This window comes from Ranitomeya imitator, chromosome 5 (assembly GCF_032444005.1).
Source record: "Ranitomeya imitator isolate aRanImi1 chromosome 5, aRanImi1.pri, whole genome shotgun sequence".
NCBI lineage: Eukaryota > Metazoa > Chordata > Amphibia > Anura > Dendrobatidae > Ranitomeya > Ranitomeya imitator.
In genome coordinates, this window is record NC_091286.1 from 564,043,675 (window position 1) to 564,061,103 (window position 17,429).

Genomic DNA, 17,429 nt, shown 5'->3' on the forward strand with positions numbered 1-17,429 from the left:
CCACTGTGAATGTATATAGTAAGTGTACATGCTTGTGTGTGTTTGTGTTGTGAATATACAGTACTAGATGGTGGCCCGATTCTAACGCATCGGGTATTCTAGCATATGTACTGTATGTATGTATATAGCAGCCACATAGTATATAGCACAGGCCACGTAGTATATAGGAGCTATGTAGTATATAGCAATATAACAAAGAGATGCCAGTGCACTACCAATGATACTAAAAAATGTTATAAGGGGTGCAATAAAAGTGGCATATAAGTACAACAAAGAACAGAGGAAAAAGCACTACTTCATATAATTGCACACCACTAATAAATAGTGAATAGAAAGGAAAACTTTATTGATACACTAATAAAATCAATTAAAATGGTATCATACCATAGTCCCCACGCTGGCCCACCAAAATAACATAGATAGGCACAGACACATATATAGAGCAATGCACAGTAACAGTGAAATACATATTATAATGCAAAAGTATGCCACACGTATGTCATAATATGACGCAGCGGCGCAATCAATGCACAAAGTACCCCCGGGGTGCAGAAAGAATGGAAAACGCCTGATAAAAAGAAAAAATATGTACACCTACACAATTGATCAATGTAGGACATGAAGGAGGTGTGCAGAACACCAGGGCCGGCTGCCAATATAAAATGGCAATATGAAATATGGGCAGTGTGAAGACGTCCCTGTGACGGCGATACGCGTTGGGTCTTCTCCCCACGCTGTGCCCTGCCGCTGGCGCCTAGTTTCCCCTGCTGGGCTTCCTTGCCTTCATGCCTGGGGGTTATCTATTTGGCTGGACCTAGGACCTGGCTGCATACCTTCTTATGTGGTAACTATAATACCATATTGGAGCCTGTGGATTGATATTTATCACCACACTGCCCATACTTCATATTGCCATTTTATATTGGCAGCCGGCCCTGGTGTTCTGCACACCTCCTTCATGTCCTACATTGATCAATTGTGTAGGTGTACATATTTTTTCTTTTTATCAGGCGTTTTCCATTCTTTCTGCACCCCGGGGGTACTTTGTGCATTGATTGCGCCACTGCGTCATATTATGACATACGTGTGGCATACTTTTGCATTATAATATGTATTTCACTGTTACTGTGCATTGCTCTATATATGTGTCTGTGCCTATCTATGTTATTTTGGTGGGCCAGCGTGAGGACTATGGTATGATACCATTTTAATTGATTTTATTAGTGTATCAATAAAGTTTTCCTTTCTATTCACTATTTATTAGTGGTGTGCAATTATATGAAGTGGTGCTTTTTCCTCTGTTCTTTGATGTAGTATATAGCAGACACGCAGTCTATAACACAGCCACGTAGTATATAACACAGCCCATGTAATATATAGCACAGCCCGCGCAGTATATAACACAGGCCACGCAATATATAACACTGCCCACGTAGTATATAGCAGCCATGCAGTATATAACACAGCCCACGTAATATATAGCACAGCCCACGCAGTATATACACAGCCCACATAGTACTTAACACAGCCCACGCAGTATATAACACTGGCCACATAGTATATAACAAAGCCCACGTAGTATATAGCAGTGTGGGCACCATATCCCTGTTAAAAAAATAATTAAAATAAAAAATAGTTATATACTCACCCGCCGGTGTCCAGCAAAGCAGTCCCGATGTGCGCGCTGCTGCCGCCAGCTTCCGTTCCCAGCGATGCATTGCGAAATTACCCAGATGACTTAGCGGTCTCACGAGACCGCTAAGTCTTCTGGGTAATTTCGCAATGCATCTCTGGGAACGGAAGCTGGCGGCCACTGCGCGTGCATTGGCGGACGACAGAAGGTGAGAATAGCAGATTTTTTGTTTTTTATTATTTTTAACATTAGATCTTTTTACTATTGATGCTGCATAGACAGCATCAATAGTAAAGAGTTGGTCACACAAGGTTAATAGCAGCGTTAACGGAGTGCGTTACACCGCGGCATAACGCGGTCCGTTAACGCTGCCATTAACCCTGTGTCAGCGCTGACTGGAGGGGAGTATGGAGCAGGCGCCGGTCACTGACTGGACGGAAGTAGGGAGGGACTAATTCTCAGCCGGACTGTGCCCGTCGCTGATTGGTCGCGACCAATCAGCGATGCGGGATTTCCTTTACAGACAGACAGAAAGACAGACAGGCAGACAGACGGAAGTACCCCTTAGACAATTAGATATATAGATGTTGTGAATGTACCTGTATGTTGTCAGTGTGTACATGTTAATGCCTGCATTTAGTAAGGCTGCTATAAATATGTATAGAGAGTGTGTATGTATGTAAAATGTATTTGTGCATGCGTGACTCTATTTCCTTAAATTAGATTTTTCATTTATTAAAAAAAAAAGGAATACACTCGTATGATGCCTCAGTATTCGCTTGAGCTGTGAATACCGCCCTGTATATTGTATACATTCCACTAATCTATTTAAATCCAATATGTTGTACTGTTGAACTCGCTTTTGGAACGTGGCACAATGCCCAGCAATACTTTGTAAATAAAATGAACATCTAACTATAACCCGTTTGGTAGATTGACTTTACAGACTTGCAGAATGTCAAAATCAAGGACTCAGTGCGCACGATGCTGTGTGTGCTTCAGATCGCATACCTAGATAGGGATTTAAGAGGCAATTACATTTTTATGGCTAGCACCAATTACATAAAATAACATAAAACTAATGACATGCACCACGGAGACTGTAGCCACAAGGTTCACATTAATACAGTGCTCTCCGCCAAGCTCAGGGTTGGAGTTTCTGTTGGAATTACCAAAAAACTGTATTCTAATAGGAAATCCGAAAGAGCCATTCACTTGAATGACGCCGACGGATTTAATGTGGACGCTGTCTGGCCTCCATCCTGGTAGTATTCTTCTTTTTCAGATAGGCACATAAAATGTGGCAAACCATGTTTATGCATGTCTGAAAAGGACAAATGCTGCTAGGACAGAAGCCAGTCAGTGTCCACTGTGACTCCACCCGGGCTCAGTCAGTTGTCCCCTTTAGAATACAGGTCAGAATAGTACTGTATTAAATGGAATCTGTCAGCAGATTTTTGCTAAGTAATTTGAGGACAGCATGATGTAGAGACTGAGACTCAGATTTCAGTGATGCGTCACTTATTAGGCTGTTGTTTCCATACAATCCATATTTTATCACCAGAATATTATCACTGCATGGACCACAGTGCACATGAGCCCTTGTCCGACCACACCCTCTGTGATAAGCAGCTCACTGTGAATAGACAATGTACACAGAAAGCTGTGTGGGCGTGGTTAGCTTTCTGAGCTATTCTACATCTACATCTATGCTACACTGATTTTAATTAAACATCAAAACACAGCCCAGTAAGTGTTAAATCACTGGAATAAGGGTCTTTGCCTCTACATCATGCTGCTCTCATTACATAGCAAAAGCCTGCTGACATATTTCCTTTAAAACAGGCACATGCTTTTTCTAAAGAACAGCTGTTCCACCTGTAAAACCCAATTTTAATGGGTGTGTGGTCCTGTGGGTAGTAACGATGTTCTGCAAAAGCATGAGAATGTTTAACAATCAATTTTAAAACCACAGCATGTCTCGGAAGCATTGCGGCAACGTCAGTCCTCCTCCAGCTAGCATTACCTTTGGAACTAACCAATAAAACATGAAGAATTATAACATAAAGTATGGAACATGCATAATGTTTCCGCTTATAAACTTCATTTTCTGAGATCAGAATATTCCTTGAAGTAGTAATGCGGAATACTCTGAGAATAACACATGTACAATTTCCAGCTCTACTACCTGCTGAGAAAATCTCTGCAGCAACTGCCAGGAAAGCATCGGACAAGACAGACTCGGAGGCGAGGGAGATGTTCAGCTGTCGGGCAATGTTCCGGTATACAGCTGGCCTCATATATTCAAGCTCATCCCCTGCAATAATCAATAATGGGAGATTGTTATTACTAAACTTTTGTCTCAAGACAATGTAGCAGGAAAGAAATACTTTTCTCCGATCTACCAGCTATTTCCTATCCTATACAGGTAGGTAATAACTTCCAATATTTTGAATAACCCTTTAAGTATGTGATGGATGATGATGATGATGATGATTTTATTTATATAGCGCCAATATATTCCGCAGCGCTTTACAAATTATAGAGGGGATTTGTACAGACAATAGACATTACAGCATAAAGCCGGTTTCACACGTCCAGATAATTCCGGTACCGGAGAAATCGGTACCGGAGTTGTCCGTGTGCTCACGTGGCACATCAGTGTGGCACACGTGCGGCAGCCGTGTGCCGACTGAGGACCACACGGACCATGCAGGAGACAGCGCTACAGTTAAGCGCTGTCTCCTGCTTTTGGTGCTGAAACCGGCATTCATTCCTTCTCCCCAGCGGCGTTCGCTGGAGAGAAGGAATGAAAAATCAAGGTTTTTTTTGTGTTAAAAATAAAGTTTGTGGGTCCCTTCCCGCCTCCCATCCCATGTGCGTCCGCCCGCTTGCCGAGAAATACTCACCCAGCTCCTGCGATGTATGCTCTCAGCGCCGGCAGCAGGTCCTGTGTGAGCAGTCATGTGGTACCGCTCATTACAGTGATGAATATGCGCATATTGTAAAAAAATCAACTTGATTTTTCATTCCTTCTCTCCAGCGAATGCTGCTGGGGAGAAGGAATGATTGCCGGCTTCAGCACCACACACAGGGGGGGGCAGCGCTTACTGTAGTGCTGTCTCTCCTGCGGGCGGTACGTGCACACGGAGGAGAGTGCACACTGTTCTCCGTGTGCATGTGTGCAGAACGTATTGCGGTACGTGCTGCCGGAGAAAAGCGGACATGTCTCCGTGTTTTGCACACGGACACACGGTCCGTGAACACACGGAGACATGTGCATAGACCCATTCATTTGAATGGGTCTACGTGTGTCAGTGTCTCCGGTATGTGAGAAAACTGTCAGTACACGTAACAGAGACACTGACGTGTGAAAGAGGCCTAGCAATGTGCTATTCAGTACTATGTGATATGCACAAGGGTGAAGGAGACTGGAATTTGTGGTCACTTGTTGTAGTCTGATTTTATTTCCATTTGTATCACGCAGAGTCACTATCCTACTTGTTCCTACATCTCAGATTCTTGGACTTTTCATAAAATAAATGAAGCATGTACATTGGGATTACGGTATCTGTAATTCCCTAAATTGTTATATTGAGTTACAGTTACACTTGGCGATTATAGAGCGCAAACATTGCTGGGAACGCTCGTTCCCTGAAAATCGAGCAGTGAAAACAGACTACCGAATCACACAAAGAACAAGCAAAACACTTCTTCATTGGGTCAAATTTGTCTTAAGCTTTTTTACAAATCATCATTCTCAGCAACACATCGTCCTATGGACACGGGGCTGTAGGATTAGGATTGCCCTATGGCCCTATAAGACTGATGTTTTGTACCCCAGTGTTTTAGAAGAGTGCACTGGAGTAAGATGTGCCAAATTTATAAAGAGGCGTGCATGTACACTTCTTAATGAATTTGATGTAACTTTCAGTTTCACCGCAATAAATGTTTACTCCAATCAGCGAATGGCGTGCATCACTATCACAATTTATGCCACTTTTGTGTTGTAAATTTTGATAAACTTGTAAATGTTGTCCTTGATGGGATTTGAACCCAGGACTCTAGTGCTGCAAGACTGCAGTGCTAACCACTGAGCCACCGTGCTGCCCCAGGTATCACTTTAATCCATATAACAGCGGCAATGTGACAGTGTCTGTTGCTGAGCTAAATCCTGCTGACAGATTCACTTTAAATAAAATGTTCCTGTGCTGAGATAATCTTGTAAATGTGCCGCTACTGTGTAATGGCTGTGTCTGACTGTGCGGGAACATGGTCTGAATGTACACAGCTCCTGGGCAGGTGAGGGAGAAAAAAAAGTATATAGTCATTACAGCATGGAATCACAAGTTGTTCTTTATTTGAAGTAAAACATTGTTTTAAAAAAAGCAGTGAAATATTTTACCTCAGAGAGAGAATCAGCTGTGCTCCTGTGCTGTCCTGTCAGTATACTCTTTTGCTTCCTCCCCTGCCCAGGAGATGTGCTATGATCAGACCATGTTCCTGCAGGGTCAGACATGGCCATTACACAGTACACAGCAGGGGAACATTTATAAGATTATCTCAGCACAGGAACATTTTATTTAAACACATGAAATTGTGGAACTTATTATTACTCCAAGTTCTATTGATTAAAATCAACTTTTTTTTCATGGGAAAACCCCTTTAAGTTTATCACTTGGAAATTGCCCAATGATTGCTCATTGAAGCTTAATGACTTCCATCTGTTTGCCTTTATTCACTTGAGGAAAACATTACGTGATTTGATAAAACCAGAAATTTTACTGTAAGATATTTAAAACTCTCTTTTTCCCCAGTGTAATATGGACGTATTTCAGTGCCTGTACTACGGCTTCTTGTCCCGACCCAACTGTGGGTCTATTAACTGGAACTATGAGGCTGTCAATTAGCGTCTTTAGATGCATCAACGGGTCAGGATTTGTGGATGTTCTGCTCTTGTTTGAAATTGACGTTAGGGCTTGTTCAGACAAACGTATTATACGGATGTGTGCTGTCCGTGTGTCCCATGGATAGCACATGGAGAGAATACGCACCCATTATAGCCAATGTGCCTGTGTACATGGCCAATATTCCATGTGGACCTATGGTCTGAGTGAGAAAAACCACAACTTTGGTCCATGTAAATGGTAGGTAGCTGCTGCACACGGAGCTAGTCACCTCTGCAATTTGTGGATGTGACTTGCCTGAGTTTTCATATGGCCGTCTGAACCCGGCCTTAGTCTGCGTGGGTAGAAAGCTATAAAGTCCGTATATTCATAACGGGGCTGAAATGTTCTCCACATCCACAATACAGTTGTATGTCTATTATGAGAGGCTTGAGGACATGGTTGATACCAAGAAACATTGTTAAGACTAAAGGTTGAATGTATGAACATAAACTTTAATATCCTGTAGAAAATATGCACAAACATGAACTGAATCAACCTCAGACAGGTGTCTGGTTTATGTCCCATTGGATAAGCAAAACATAGTCACGTAGAGAGCCATAAGGAGAAAGAAGGCGCATAAGATGTGAGGTTGGGTGGAGATATGCTGCATTTTCCAAGACAGTCTGCTAATGTTCCTAGATGCCCGTCTTTTAGAATTAGTAGAATTTTTATGAGTGAAAAATTTAAGGAGAACAAAGATCAGGTTGCACAAGACATGGGCCATGTAGTTTTCACCTATTGTATATTCTGTCTGTATTAGGTCTGGATATTCTTTGTCAGTTCATAATAGAGCAGGGGTGTTAAACTGCATTCCTCGAGGGCCTCAAACCATGCGTGTTTTCAAGATTTCCTTAGCATTGCACAAGGTGCTGCAATCATTATGTGTGTAGGTCATTAAATTATCACCTGTGCAGTACAAGGAAATCCTGAAAACATGACCTGTTTGCAGCCCTCGAGGAATGCAGTTTGACACCCCTGTAATAGAGAGAATCAGACTATGTGCACATGGAGGAATTTTGTTTTTATATGGATTGATAGGGAATCGGTAAAAAAAATTATGGCATGTGTAATTGCATACAGAATTTTGAAGATGTAATACAGAGGTACAGGAACTCCTTTTGCCAATGTATAGGCTCATTGGCTACGGTTGTAAAAGTGTGCCTGTTTAGAAAAAAAACTATTGTTCTGGAATAGACTAAGACGATGGTAGAGATATATTAAAAATTGAGCAGAAATAAAAATTGCCTAAAGCAGCTAATCAGATGTCAGCTCAGATTTTTTCATATTTTTTTTTCCTGACTGGCTGCTGTGGGCAACTGCTACTACTTTTCCTAGGCAAGTTTTGGTGAGTCTCCCCTGATATCCAAGCCTTTGTCCATTAAACATAACAGTCATCCCAATATTAAAAAATACCTACCAAGTCTCAGGAAGGTTTCAGATACCTCCACCATACGCCCGCTTGCTGAAGAAGACATGCCATGTTCTGGTTTGCTCCATCCAAGGCCAGCACGCTGAAGTCGGGCCTGTATATAGTCTCTGCATAAAGCTTTTCCCTGTGCTACCAGCTCTTTATCTGTGGGGGACCTGTCGAAAACCTCTAAAACTTCTGCAGCAAACACAGATGAGCGGCGTAGCATCTCCATTTTTAGAGAGCACGAAGGAAGACTTTATGTTCAGCCTCCATTCATATGTTGTCCATGGCTTTGGATCAAGTATCTTATCCAAATGAAACCTATAGAAACAAACAAAAGTGTCTCCATCAGTCTTAGAGATAGAACAGTATTGGGAAATCCACGATGGGGCTGAAATCCGACTGCCACTACAGTTTTCTGATTATTTAACACGTAACCTCTTGGGGGAGCAGATATTTCACCAGCAAAACCACACAGCCAAAATAATCAGCGGCGCGGTTTTGCCAGTAAAAAACTCTTCCCTTGCAAAATCAATTGATTGTTTAATGAACAATTTCAGACACTAATATGTCCACAAGGTAAAATAAAAATTGGTGGAAAATGCAAAAAACTATCCCAAAAATTATATTGAGAAAAGCCTTGTAACTGTTCAGTCACTGTGGTCATCTGCTTTATGTCTCAACTCCTCGGGAAATGTTTGATGTGAGCCATCATGCCTCCTAATGTACGGAGATGACTGGAAACAGCTTACAAATATCTTAAAAATATCAGTATGTTTATCACCGTAACCAATGTGTTAAGTCCACCCAATACAGTATGTATGTAATTAGCATCTCTACTTTTTGTTTGCTGAGAACCAGGCCTCGCCACCACCATGACCAGATTTTACCTCCATTAGGAGCTCTTCTCTCTCAGTACTCGTGGCAGCAGCTAACAAGAGGAACGCGATTCTATCAGATATTTTTGGATTGTCCGTGTTCTGGGAAAGTTAAGTGTTTATGTCAGACTGTCGGCGCTACCTCAGTATTTTTCATCCTGGTCTATAGTTCACTTGACAACTTGCCCTACAAGATACATGAAATGCCTCAACAAGCTTTCATGGTCAGATTTAACTTCTGTCATTCTTACTGCCTACAGCAGTGGTGCACAATCACTTTTGGTCCGATGGCCACATTGTCATATTGAACCAACCCCGTGGGCGGCAATACAACATCATCAACATCACAAAATAAATATCTATTAGGTGCCGATTTCATTTTTAGGACTCTTCGCTATCAGTAGGATAGAGGACCTCTATTCTTCCATTCACAATCCATAAAGGAAGAGGCCATGGATTCACCTTTCTCCATCACAGTTTATGTAAGACAATGGCACAGTCGAGTGTTTCCCTTCTCCTATAAACTACAATTATTATGGCAGCACTCCTGCATGGTTACTTTTGTACTTTTATTCCTTACCACGATGATGACATGATCACAGATCTGCCCACACACAATGCAACATTAATAGTTAAGGGACTGTCCACTACTAGGACAACTCCCCCTAAATCGGAATATTTGGCGGCAATAAAGTAAAAACACAAAAATTCACCTCCCGAGTCGGCACTTACGTTCCCGGGACTGTCGCGCTGTTATGTCACTTGAGCTCTGAGCCCAATCAGCAATGGCGTAACTGTCCCCGCCTATGGATGTATTGAACATCAACAGGAAGCTATGGCTATGGCTACTCTCTGACTTCCTCTTGATGTTCAATTTGTCCGTAAGCGGAGACAGTGATGCCAGCACTGATTGGGTGCAGGGCTCATGTGTCATAACAACCGCACATGAGCCCTGAAAACGCAAATTCTGACATCACTGGAAGGGAGCCGGCATGGGAGATGAGTACTGGTGGGTGTTTTTTATCGTTGCCAAACATTTAGTTAGAGAAGGGGTTGTCCTAGCAGTGGTCAACCCCTTTAACAATCCGTTTGGGGCAACCTAACACTCTCCTACTCTTTAACATGGTAGATACATATGTGCAGCCAAGCAACAGGAATGTCTATGATGGAATAGATGAGCTTTGTACAGAAAGGCATTGATAGATGCTCGTGGCCCCTGGGCCACAGGTTGTGCACTGGCCTATAGTCTTGAAAATGAAACTTTCTATGTTCCTTTAACAGATTAAGCAACACTTTTAAGATTCAAAATGACCACCCATTTTATATGAGCCAAGATGGTCCACAAGCTACAAATAGCTTAAGAACCCATTTACCCTTTCTGTGGGCATCTAACTACACCACCGTTATAAAACTGTAGCAGATGTCCTTTTGTACATGTCATACCATGCAGAGGCGCTAGATAGTCTGCAACATGTGGCCCATGATGGTACTACCTATTTGCCATACTGTCATAGGCAGCAGGTTCCAACTCTGACCTAGTAAAATATAAAAGTGTTCAGGTAAATGAAACTCTGGGGACTTGTAAAGCTTCATAGCTTCGGTTTAAGGGTAAATTTGATATATTTGCCCTAAAATTAACTTTTTTTCCCACAGTTTACACAGTGTCCTTAAAGTGAATCTGTCAGCAGGTTTTTGCTATGTAACCTGAAGACAGCAGGAGATAGAGGCTGAGACACCGAATTCAGGGATGTGTCACTTGTCAAAGTGCAAAATGCTGCTGTTTACAAGCTATGAAGGATTTATCACTAAGAGATTAAAATTGCTGGACTGGTCTCCTAACTAAGCACCTCACTATCTATGAACTTTGTATATACAGAGCCTGGTGTGGGCGGGATTAGCTTTCTCAGCTCTGCTTCATTGCTAAATCTAAAAACTCTGATTGTGTCAAAACAGCTGCACCCAGTAATCTAAGTGATACATCGCTGGATTCAGCTTCTCTTCCTACATCAGGCTGCTCTCAGATGAGGTAGCAAAAACCTACTGATAGGTTCCCTTTAAGATAGTCCATCAGTACCAGATTAGTTTGATCAGCAGTTTGAATGGTCTCCAGCCCTTTTGCCAGAGCTGCTATCTCTTTATTACTTTGCTCCATCTGCCTTCACACTGTCTAACCCCTTTCCGACATTGGGCGTAATAGTACACTGATGTTGGACTCCCTGTTTGGTGCGGGCTTCGGCGCTGAGCCCGCACTTTTCCGGGCACATGTCAGCTTATATATACAGCTGACATGTGCCCGCAACAGCTGCTGGTGGAATCGCGATCCACCCACGGCTGTTAACTAGTTAAATGCCACTGTCAATTTCTGACGGCAGCAGTTAACACGTCACTAATCCCGTCCATCGGTGACCCTGTCACATGATCAGGGGTCACCGATGGGTCGGCATGACAGGTCTCCAGCACACCTCTATGGTTGTCATAGCCGGATTGCTATGAGCGCCACCCGGTGGACGGCGCTCATAAAAAGTGAGCATTTTTGCTACACACAGGCAATTTGATCATCGCGTGTGTGCAGAAGAGGCGATTGTAGTATTATAGCTTCTAGTCTCCCATGCATTGAAGCATACAAAAAGTAAAAAAAGTTTTTAAAAATATAAAAAAATAACAAAAATATAAAAGTTCAAATCACCCCTCTATCGCCTGTTGTGAATTCTGTGGCAGAGCTCCCTCCTGTGGTCACAAGTGGTACTTCGGCTGATTCTCTCTGGGAGCTTCCGTTTGTGGAGGAAACTGGTACTGCTGCTTCTGAGTTTCCTCCCTCAGGTGATCTGGTGAGGTCGTTAGGTGCTTCTCTACTTAACCCCACCTAATGCTTTGATTCATGCTTCCTGTCAATGTTCCAGTGTTGGACTTGTGTTTCTCTGGATCATTCCTGTGGCCTGCTGCTCTGCATAGCTAAGTGCTTCTTTGCTTTTTGTTGCTATTTTTTCTGTCCAGCTTGTCTATTTGTTTTGCTGGAAGCTCTGGGACGCAAAGGGTGTACCTCGGTGCCGTTAGTTCGGTACGGAGGGTCTTTTTGCCCCTTTGCGTGGTTTTCTTTAGGGTTTTGTGTAGACCGCAAAGTTATCTTTCCTATCCTCGTTCTGTCTAGAATATCGGGCCTCACTTTGCTGAATCTATTTCATCCCTACGTTTGTCTTTTCATCTTACTCACAGTCATTATATGTGGGGGGCTGCCTTTTCCTTTGGGGTATTTCTCTGAGGCAAGGTAGGCTTATTTTTTCTATCTTCAGGTTAGTTAGTTTCTCAGGCTGTGCCGAGTTGCATAGGTAGCGTTAGGCACAATCCACGGCTGCCTCTAGTTGTGTTTGGAGAGGATCAGGGATTGCGGTCTGCAGAGTTCCCACGTCTCAGAGCTCGTTCTATTATTTTGGGTTATTGTCAGATCACTGTATGTGCTCTGACCTCCAAGTCCATTGTGATACTGAATTGCCTTTCATAACAGTACAGGAAGCCAAAAGTACTAATGATTCTCAATAGAGGGGAAAAAGAAGTTCTGAGACCATTTTTTTTTCTTGGCTTTGTGTTTTGTCTTTTTTTTCCCCTAGACATTTGGGTGGTTCAGTACACAGGTGTAGCGATGGACATTAGAAGTCTGTCTTCATTTGTGGATCAGCTCTCGGCAAGAGTACAAAAGATTCAAGACACTATTGATCAGAAATCTATGTTAGAACCAAGAATTCCTATTCCTGATTTGTTTTTTGGAGATAGAACTAAGTTTCTGAGTTTCAAAAATAATATGTAAGTTATTTCTGGCCTTGAAACCTCGTTCCTCTGGTGATCCAGTTCAACAGGTTTTGATTATTATTTCTTTTTTGCGCGGCGACCCTCAGGACTGGGCATTTTCTCTTGCGCCAGGAGATCCTGCATTGAGTAATATCAATGCGTTTTTCCTGGCGCTCGGATTGCTGTACGATGAGCCTAATTCAGTGGATCAGGCAGAAAAGAATTTGCTGGCTCTTTGTCAGGGTCAGGATGAGATAGAGGTATATTGCCAGAAATTTAGAAAATGGTCAGTGCTCACTCAATGGAATGAATCTGCGCTGGCAGCTATGTTCAGAAAGGGTCTCTCTGAAGCCCTTAAGGATGTCATGGTGGGATTTCCTATGCCTGCTGGTTTGTATGAGTCTATGTCTTTGGCTATTCAGATCGGTCGACGCTTGCGTGAGCGTAAATCTGTGCACCATTTGGCGGTATTACCTGAGCTTAAACCTGAGCCTATGCAGTGCGATAGGACTTTGACCAGAGTTGAACGGCAAGAACACAGACGTCTGAATGGGCTGTGTTTCTACTGTGGTGATTCCACTCATGCTATCTCTGATTGTCCTAAGCGCACTAAGCGGTTCGCTAGGTCTGCCACCATTGGTACGGTACAGTCAAAATTTCTTCTGTCCGTTACCTTGATCTGCTCTTTGTCATCATATTCTGTCATGGCGTTTGTGGATTCAGGCGCTGCTCTGAATTTGATGGACTTGGAGTATGCTAAGCGTTGTGGGTTTTTCTTGGAGCCCTTGCAGTGTCCTATTCCATTGAGAGGTATTGATGCTACGCCTTTGGCCAAGAATAAGCCTCAATACTGGACCCAGCTGACCATGTGCATGGCTCCTGCACATCAGGAGGATATTCGCTTTCTGGTGTTGCATAATCTGCATGATGTGGTCGTGTTGGGGTTGCCATGGCTACAAGCCCATAATCCAGTATTGGATTGGAAATCCATGTCGGTGTCCAGCTGGGGTTGTCAGGGGGTACTGTCATGATCCCAATGGCAGGGGATCACAAAAGGACAAGCACACAAAAAACAGAACAAGCTCTAGGGTGATGGAAACTGAGCTGACCGCGATCCTGAACCTAATTCACAACACTAGCAGTAGCCGGGGAACGTGCCTACGATGATTCTAGACGTCTCGCGCCAGCCGAAGGACTAGCTTCCCCTATTAGAAGAAACAAAGACCTCTCTTGCCTCCAGAGAAACACCCCACAGAAATAGCAGCCCCCCACATGTAATGACGGTGAAATGAGAGGAAAGCACATACGTAGTAATGAAAACAGATTCAGCAAAATGAGGCCCGCTAAAACTAGATAGCAGAGGATACAAAAGTGAACTGCGCGGTCAGCGAAAAACCCTACAAAAAAACATCCTGAAATTACCTGAACTCATGTGCCAACTCATGGAACATGAGGAGTAATATCAGCCCACTAGAGCAACCAGCAACAAGGAATCACATAACTGCAAGCTGGACTAAAACAAAAATAAAGCAAAACGTGGAACAGGAAAATCAAAAACTTAGCTTGTCCTGATGATTACAGAAGCGGAAAGCAGAGGTAACAAGACACACTGATTACATTGATCGCCGGCGAGGAAATGACAAGAAAGCCAGGTTAAATAGGAAACTCCCATATCCTGATAGAACAGGTGGACACCAGAGACCGCAGAGAACACAAGTCACCCAGTACCATCTGTAACCACCAGAGGGAGCCCAAAAACAGAATCCACAACAGTACCCCCCCCTTGAGGAGGGGTCACCGAACCCTCACGAGAACCACCAGGGCGACCAGGATGAGCCCTATGAAATGCACGGACCAAATCAGCAGCATGAACATCAGAGGCAACCACCCAAGAATTATCCTCCTGACCATAACCCTTCCACTTGACCAAATACTGAAGTTTCCGTCTGGAAACACGAGAATCCAAGATCTTCTCAACAACATACTCCAATTCTCCCTCCACCAGCACCGGAGCAGGAGGCTCAAGCGAAGGAACAACAGGTACCTCATACTTCCGCAACAACAACCGATGGAACACATTATGAATAGCAAACGATGCCGGGAGATCCAAACGAAACGACACAGGGTTAAGAATTTCCAAGATCCTATAGGGACCGATAAACCGAGGCTTGAACTTAGGAGAAGAGACCTTCATAGGAACAAACGAGAAGACAACCACACCAAGTCCCCAACACAAAGTCGAGGACCCACGCGGCGACGGCGATTAGCAAACTGCTGAGCCCTCTCCTGGGACAACTTCAAATTGTCCACCACATGACTCCAAATCTGATGCAACCTATCCACCACCATGTCCACTCCAGGACAATCAGAAGGCTCCACCTGACCAGAGGAAAAACGAGGATGAAACCCCGAATTACAAAAGAAAGGAGAAACCAAGGTAGCAGAACTAGCCCGATTATTAAGGGCAAATTCGGCAAGCGACAAAAAGGTAACCCAGTCATCTTGATCAGCAGAAACAAAACACCTTAAATAAGTTTCCAAGGTCTGATTAGTTCGTTCCGTCTGGCCATTCGTCTGAGGATGGAATGCAGACGAAAAGGACAAATCAATGCCCATCTTAGCACAGAACGTCCGCCAAAATCTAGACACAAACTGGGATCCCCTGTCAGAAACAATGTTCTCCGGAATCCCATGCAAACGAACCACGTTCTGAAAAAACAGAGGGACCAACTCAGAGGAGGAAGGTAGCTTAGGCAAGGGGACCAGATGAACCATCTTAGAAAAGCGGTCACACACAACCCAGATGACGGACATTTTTTGAGAGACAGGGAGATCCGAAATAAAGTCCATGGAAATGTGCGTCCAAGGCCTCTTCGGGATAGGCAAAGGTGACAACAATCCACTGGCCCTAGAACAGCAAGGCTTAGCCCGAGCGCAAACTTCACAAGACTGCACAAAAGAACGCACATCCCTCGACAAGGAAGGCCACCAAAAAGACCTGGCCACCAAGTCTCTAGTACCAAATATTCCAGGATGACCTGCCAACGCAGAAGAATGGACCTCGGAGATGACTCTACTGGTCCAATTATCCGGAACAAACAGTCTTTCAGGCGGACAACGATCAGGTTTATCCGCCTGAAACTCCTGCAAAGCACGTCGCAAGTCTGGGAAGACAGCCGACAAAATCACCCCATCCCTAAGGATACCAGTGGGCTCAGAATTTCCAGGGGAATCAGGCACAAAACTCCTAGAAAGAGCATCCGCCTTCACATTCTTTGAACCTGGCAGATATGAAACCACAAAATCGAAACGGGAGAAAAACAGTGACCAACGAGCCTGTCTAGGATTCAGACGCTTGGCAGACTCAAGGTAAATCAGATTTTTGTGATCAGTCAAGACCACCACACGATGTCTAGCACCCTCAAGCCAATGACGCCACTCCTCAAATGCCCACTTCATGGCCAAAAGCTCCCGATTACCAACATCATAATTCCGCTCAGTGGGCGAAAACTTTCTAGAAAAGAACGCACATGGCTTCATCACCGAGCAATCGGAGCTTCTCTGTGACAAAACCGCCCCCGCTCCAATCTCAGAAGCATCAACCTCAACCTGAAAAGGAAGCGAAACATCTGGCTGACGCAACACAGGAGCAGAAGAAAACCGGCGCTTAAGTTCCTGAAAGGCCTCCACAGCCGCAGGAGACCAATCAGCAACATCAGCACCCTTCTTAGTCAGATCCGTCAAAGGCTTAACAACACTAGAAAAATTAGTTATGAAACGACGATAAAAATTAGCAAAGCCCAAGAACTTCTGTAGACTCTTAAGAGATGTAGGCTGCGTCCAGTCACAAATAGCTTGAACCTTGACGGGATCCATCTCAATAGTAGAAGGGGAAAAAATATACCCCAAAAAAGAAATCTTCTGGACTCCAAAGAGACACTTTGAACCTTTTACAAGCAAAGAATTGGCCCGCAGGACCTGAAACACCTTCCTGACCTGCTGAACATGGGACTCCCAGTCATCAGAAAAAACCAAAACATCATCCAAATACACAATCATAAATTTATCCAGATATTCACGGAAAATATCGTGCATAAAGGACTGGAAGACAGAAGGAGCATTAGAAAGTCCAAAAGGCATCACCAAATACTCAAAATGGCCCTCAGGCGTATTAAATGCGGTTTTTCACTCATCACCCTGCTTAATCCGCACAAGATTATACGCACCCCGAAGATCAATCTTAGTGAACCATTTAGCCCCCTTAATGCGAGCGAACAAATCAGTCAACAATGGCAAAGGATCCTGATATTTGACCGTAATCTTATTCAAAAGACGGTAATCTATACAAGGCCTCAAGGAACCATCTTTTTTGGCCACGAAAAAAAAACCTGCTCCCAAAGGAGATGAAGATGGACGGATATGTCCCTTTTCCAAGGACTCCTTAACATAATCCCGCATAGCAGTATGCTCTGGCACTGACAGATTGAACAAACGACCTTTAGGAAATTTACTGCCAGGAATCAAATCTATAGCACAATCGCAATCCCTGTGAGGAGGAAGCGAATTGAGCTTGGGCTCCTCAAAAACATCCCGATAATCAGACAAAAATACAGGAACCTCAGAAGGAGTAGATGAAGCGATAGAAATCGGAGGTGCATCATCATGAACCCCCTGACATCCCCAGCTTAACACAGACATTGTTTTCCAGTCCAAGACTGGGTTATGAGTTTGTAACCATGGCAGACCAAGCACTAAGACATCATGTAAATTATACA

The 17,429-nt window shown here is 43.6% G+C and overlaps 1 protein-coding gene across 1 annotated transcript in view; it reads right to left on the reverse strand.

Annotated features, from left to right (window-relative positions):
* BOK (BCL2 family apoptosis regulator BOK) overlaps positions 1 to 17,429 on the reverse strand; it is a 62,534-nt gene that overhangs the window by 26,738 nt on the left and 18,367 nt on the right. Inside the window, exons 2-3 of the mRNA XM_069727712.1 lie at positions 8,000 to 8,314; positions 3,822 to 3,950 (exon numbers count right to left, since the gene is read on the reverse strand). Of these exons, the coding sequence (XP_069583813.1) occupies positions 3,822 to 3,950; positions 8,000 to 8,225 (355 nt within the window). The 5' untranslated portion in view covers positions 8,226 to 8,314. The remainder of the gene's footprint in view (positions 1 to 3,821; positions 3,951 to 7,999; positions 8,315 to 17,429) is intronic.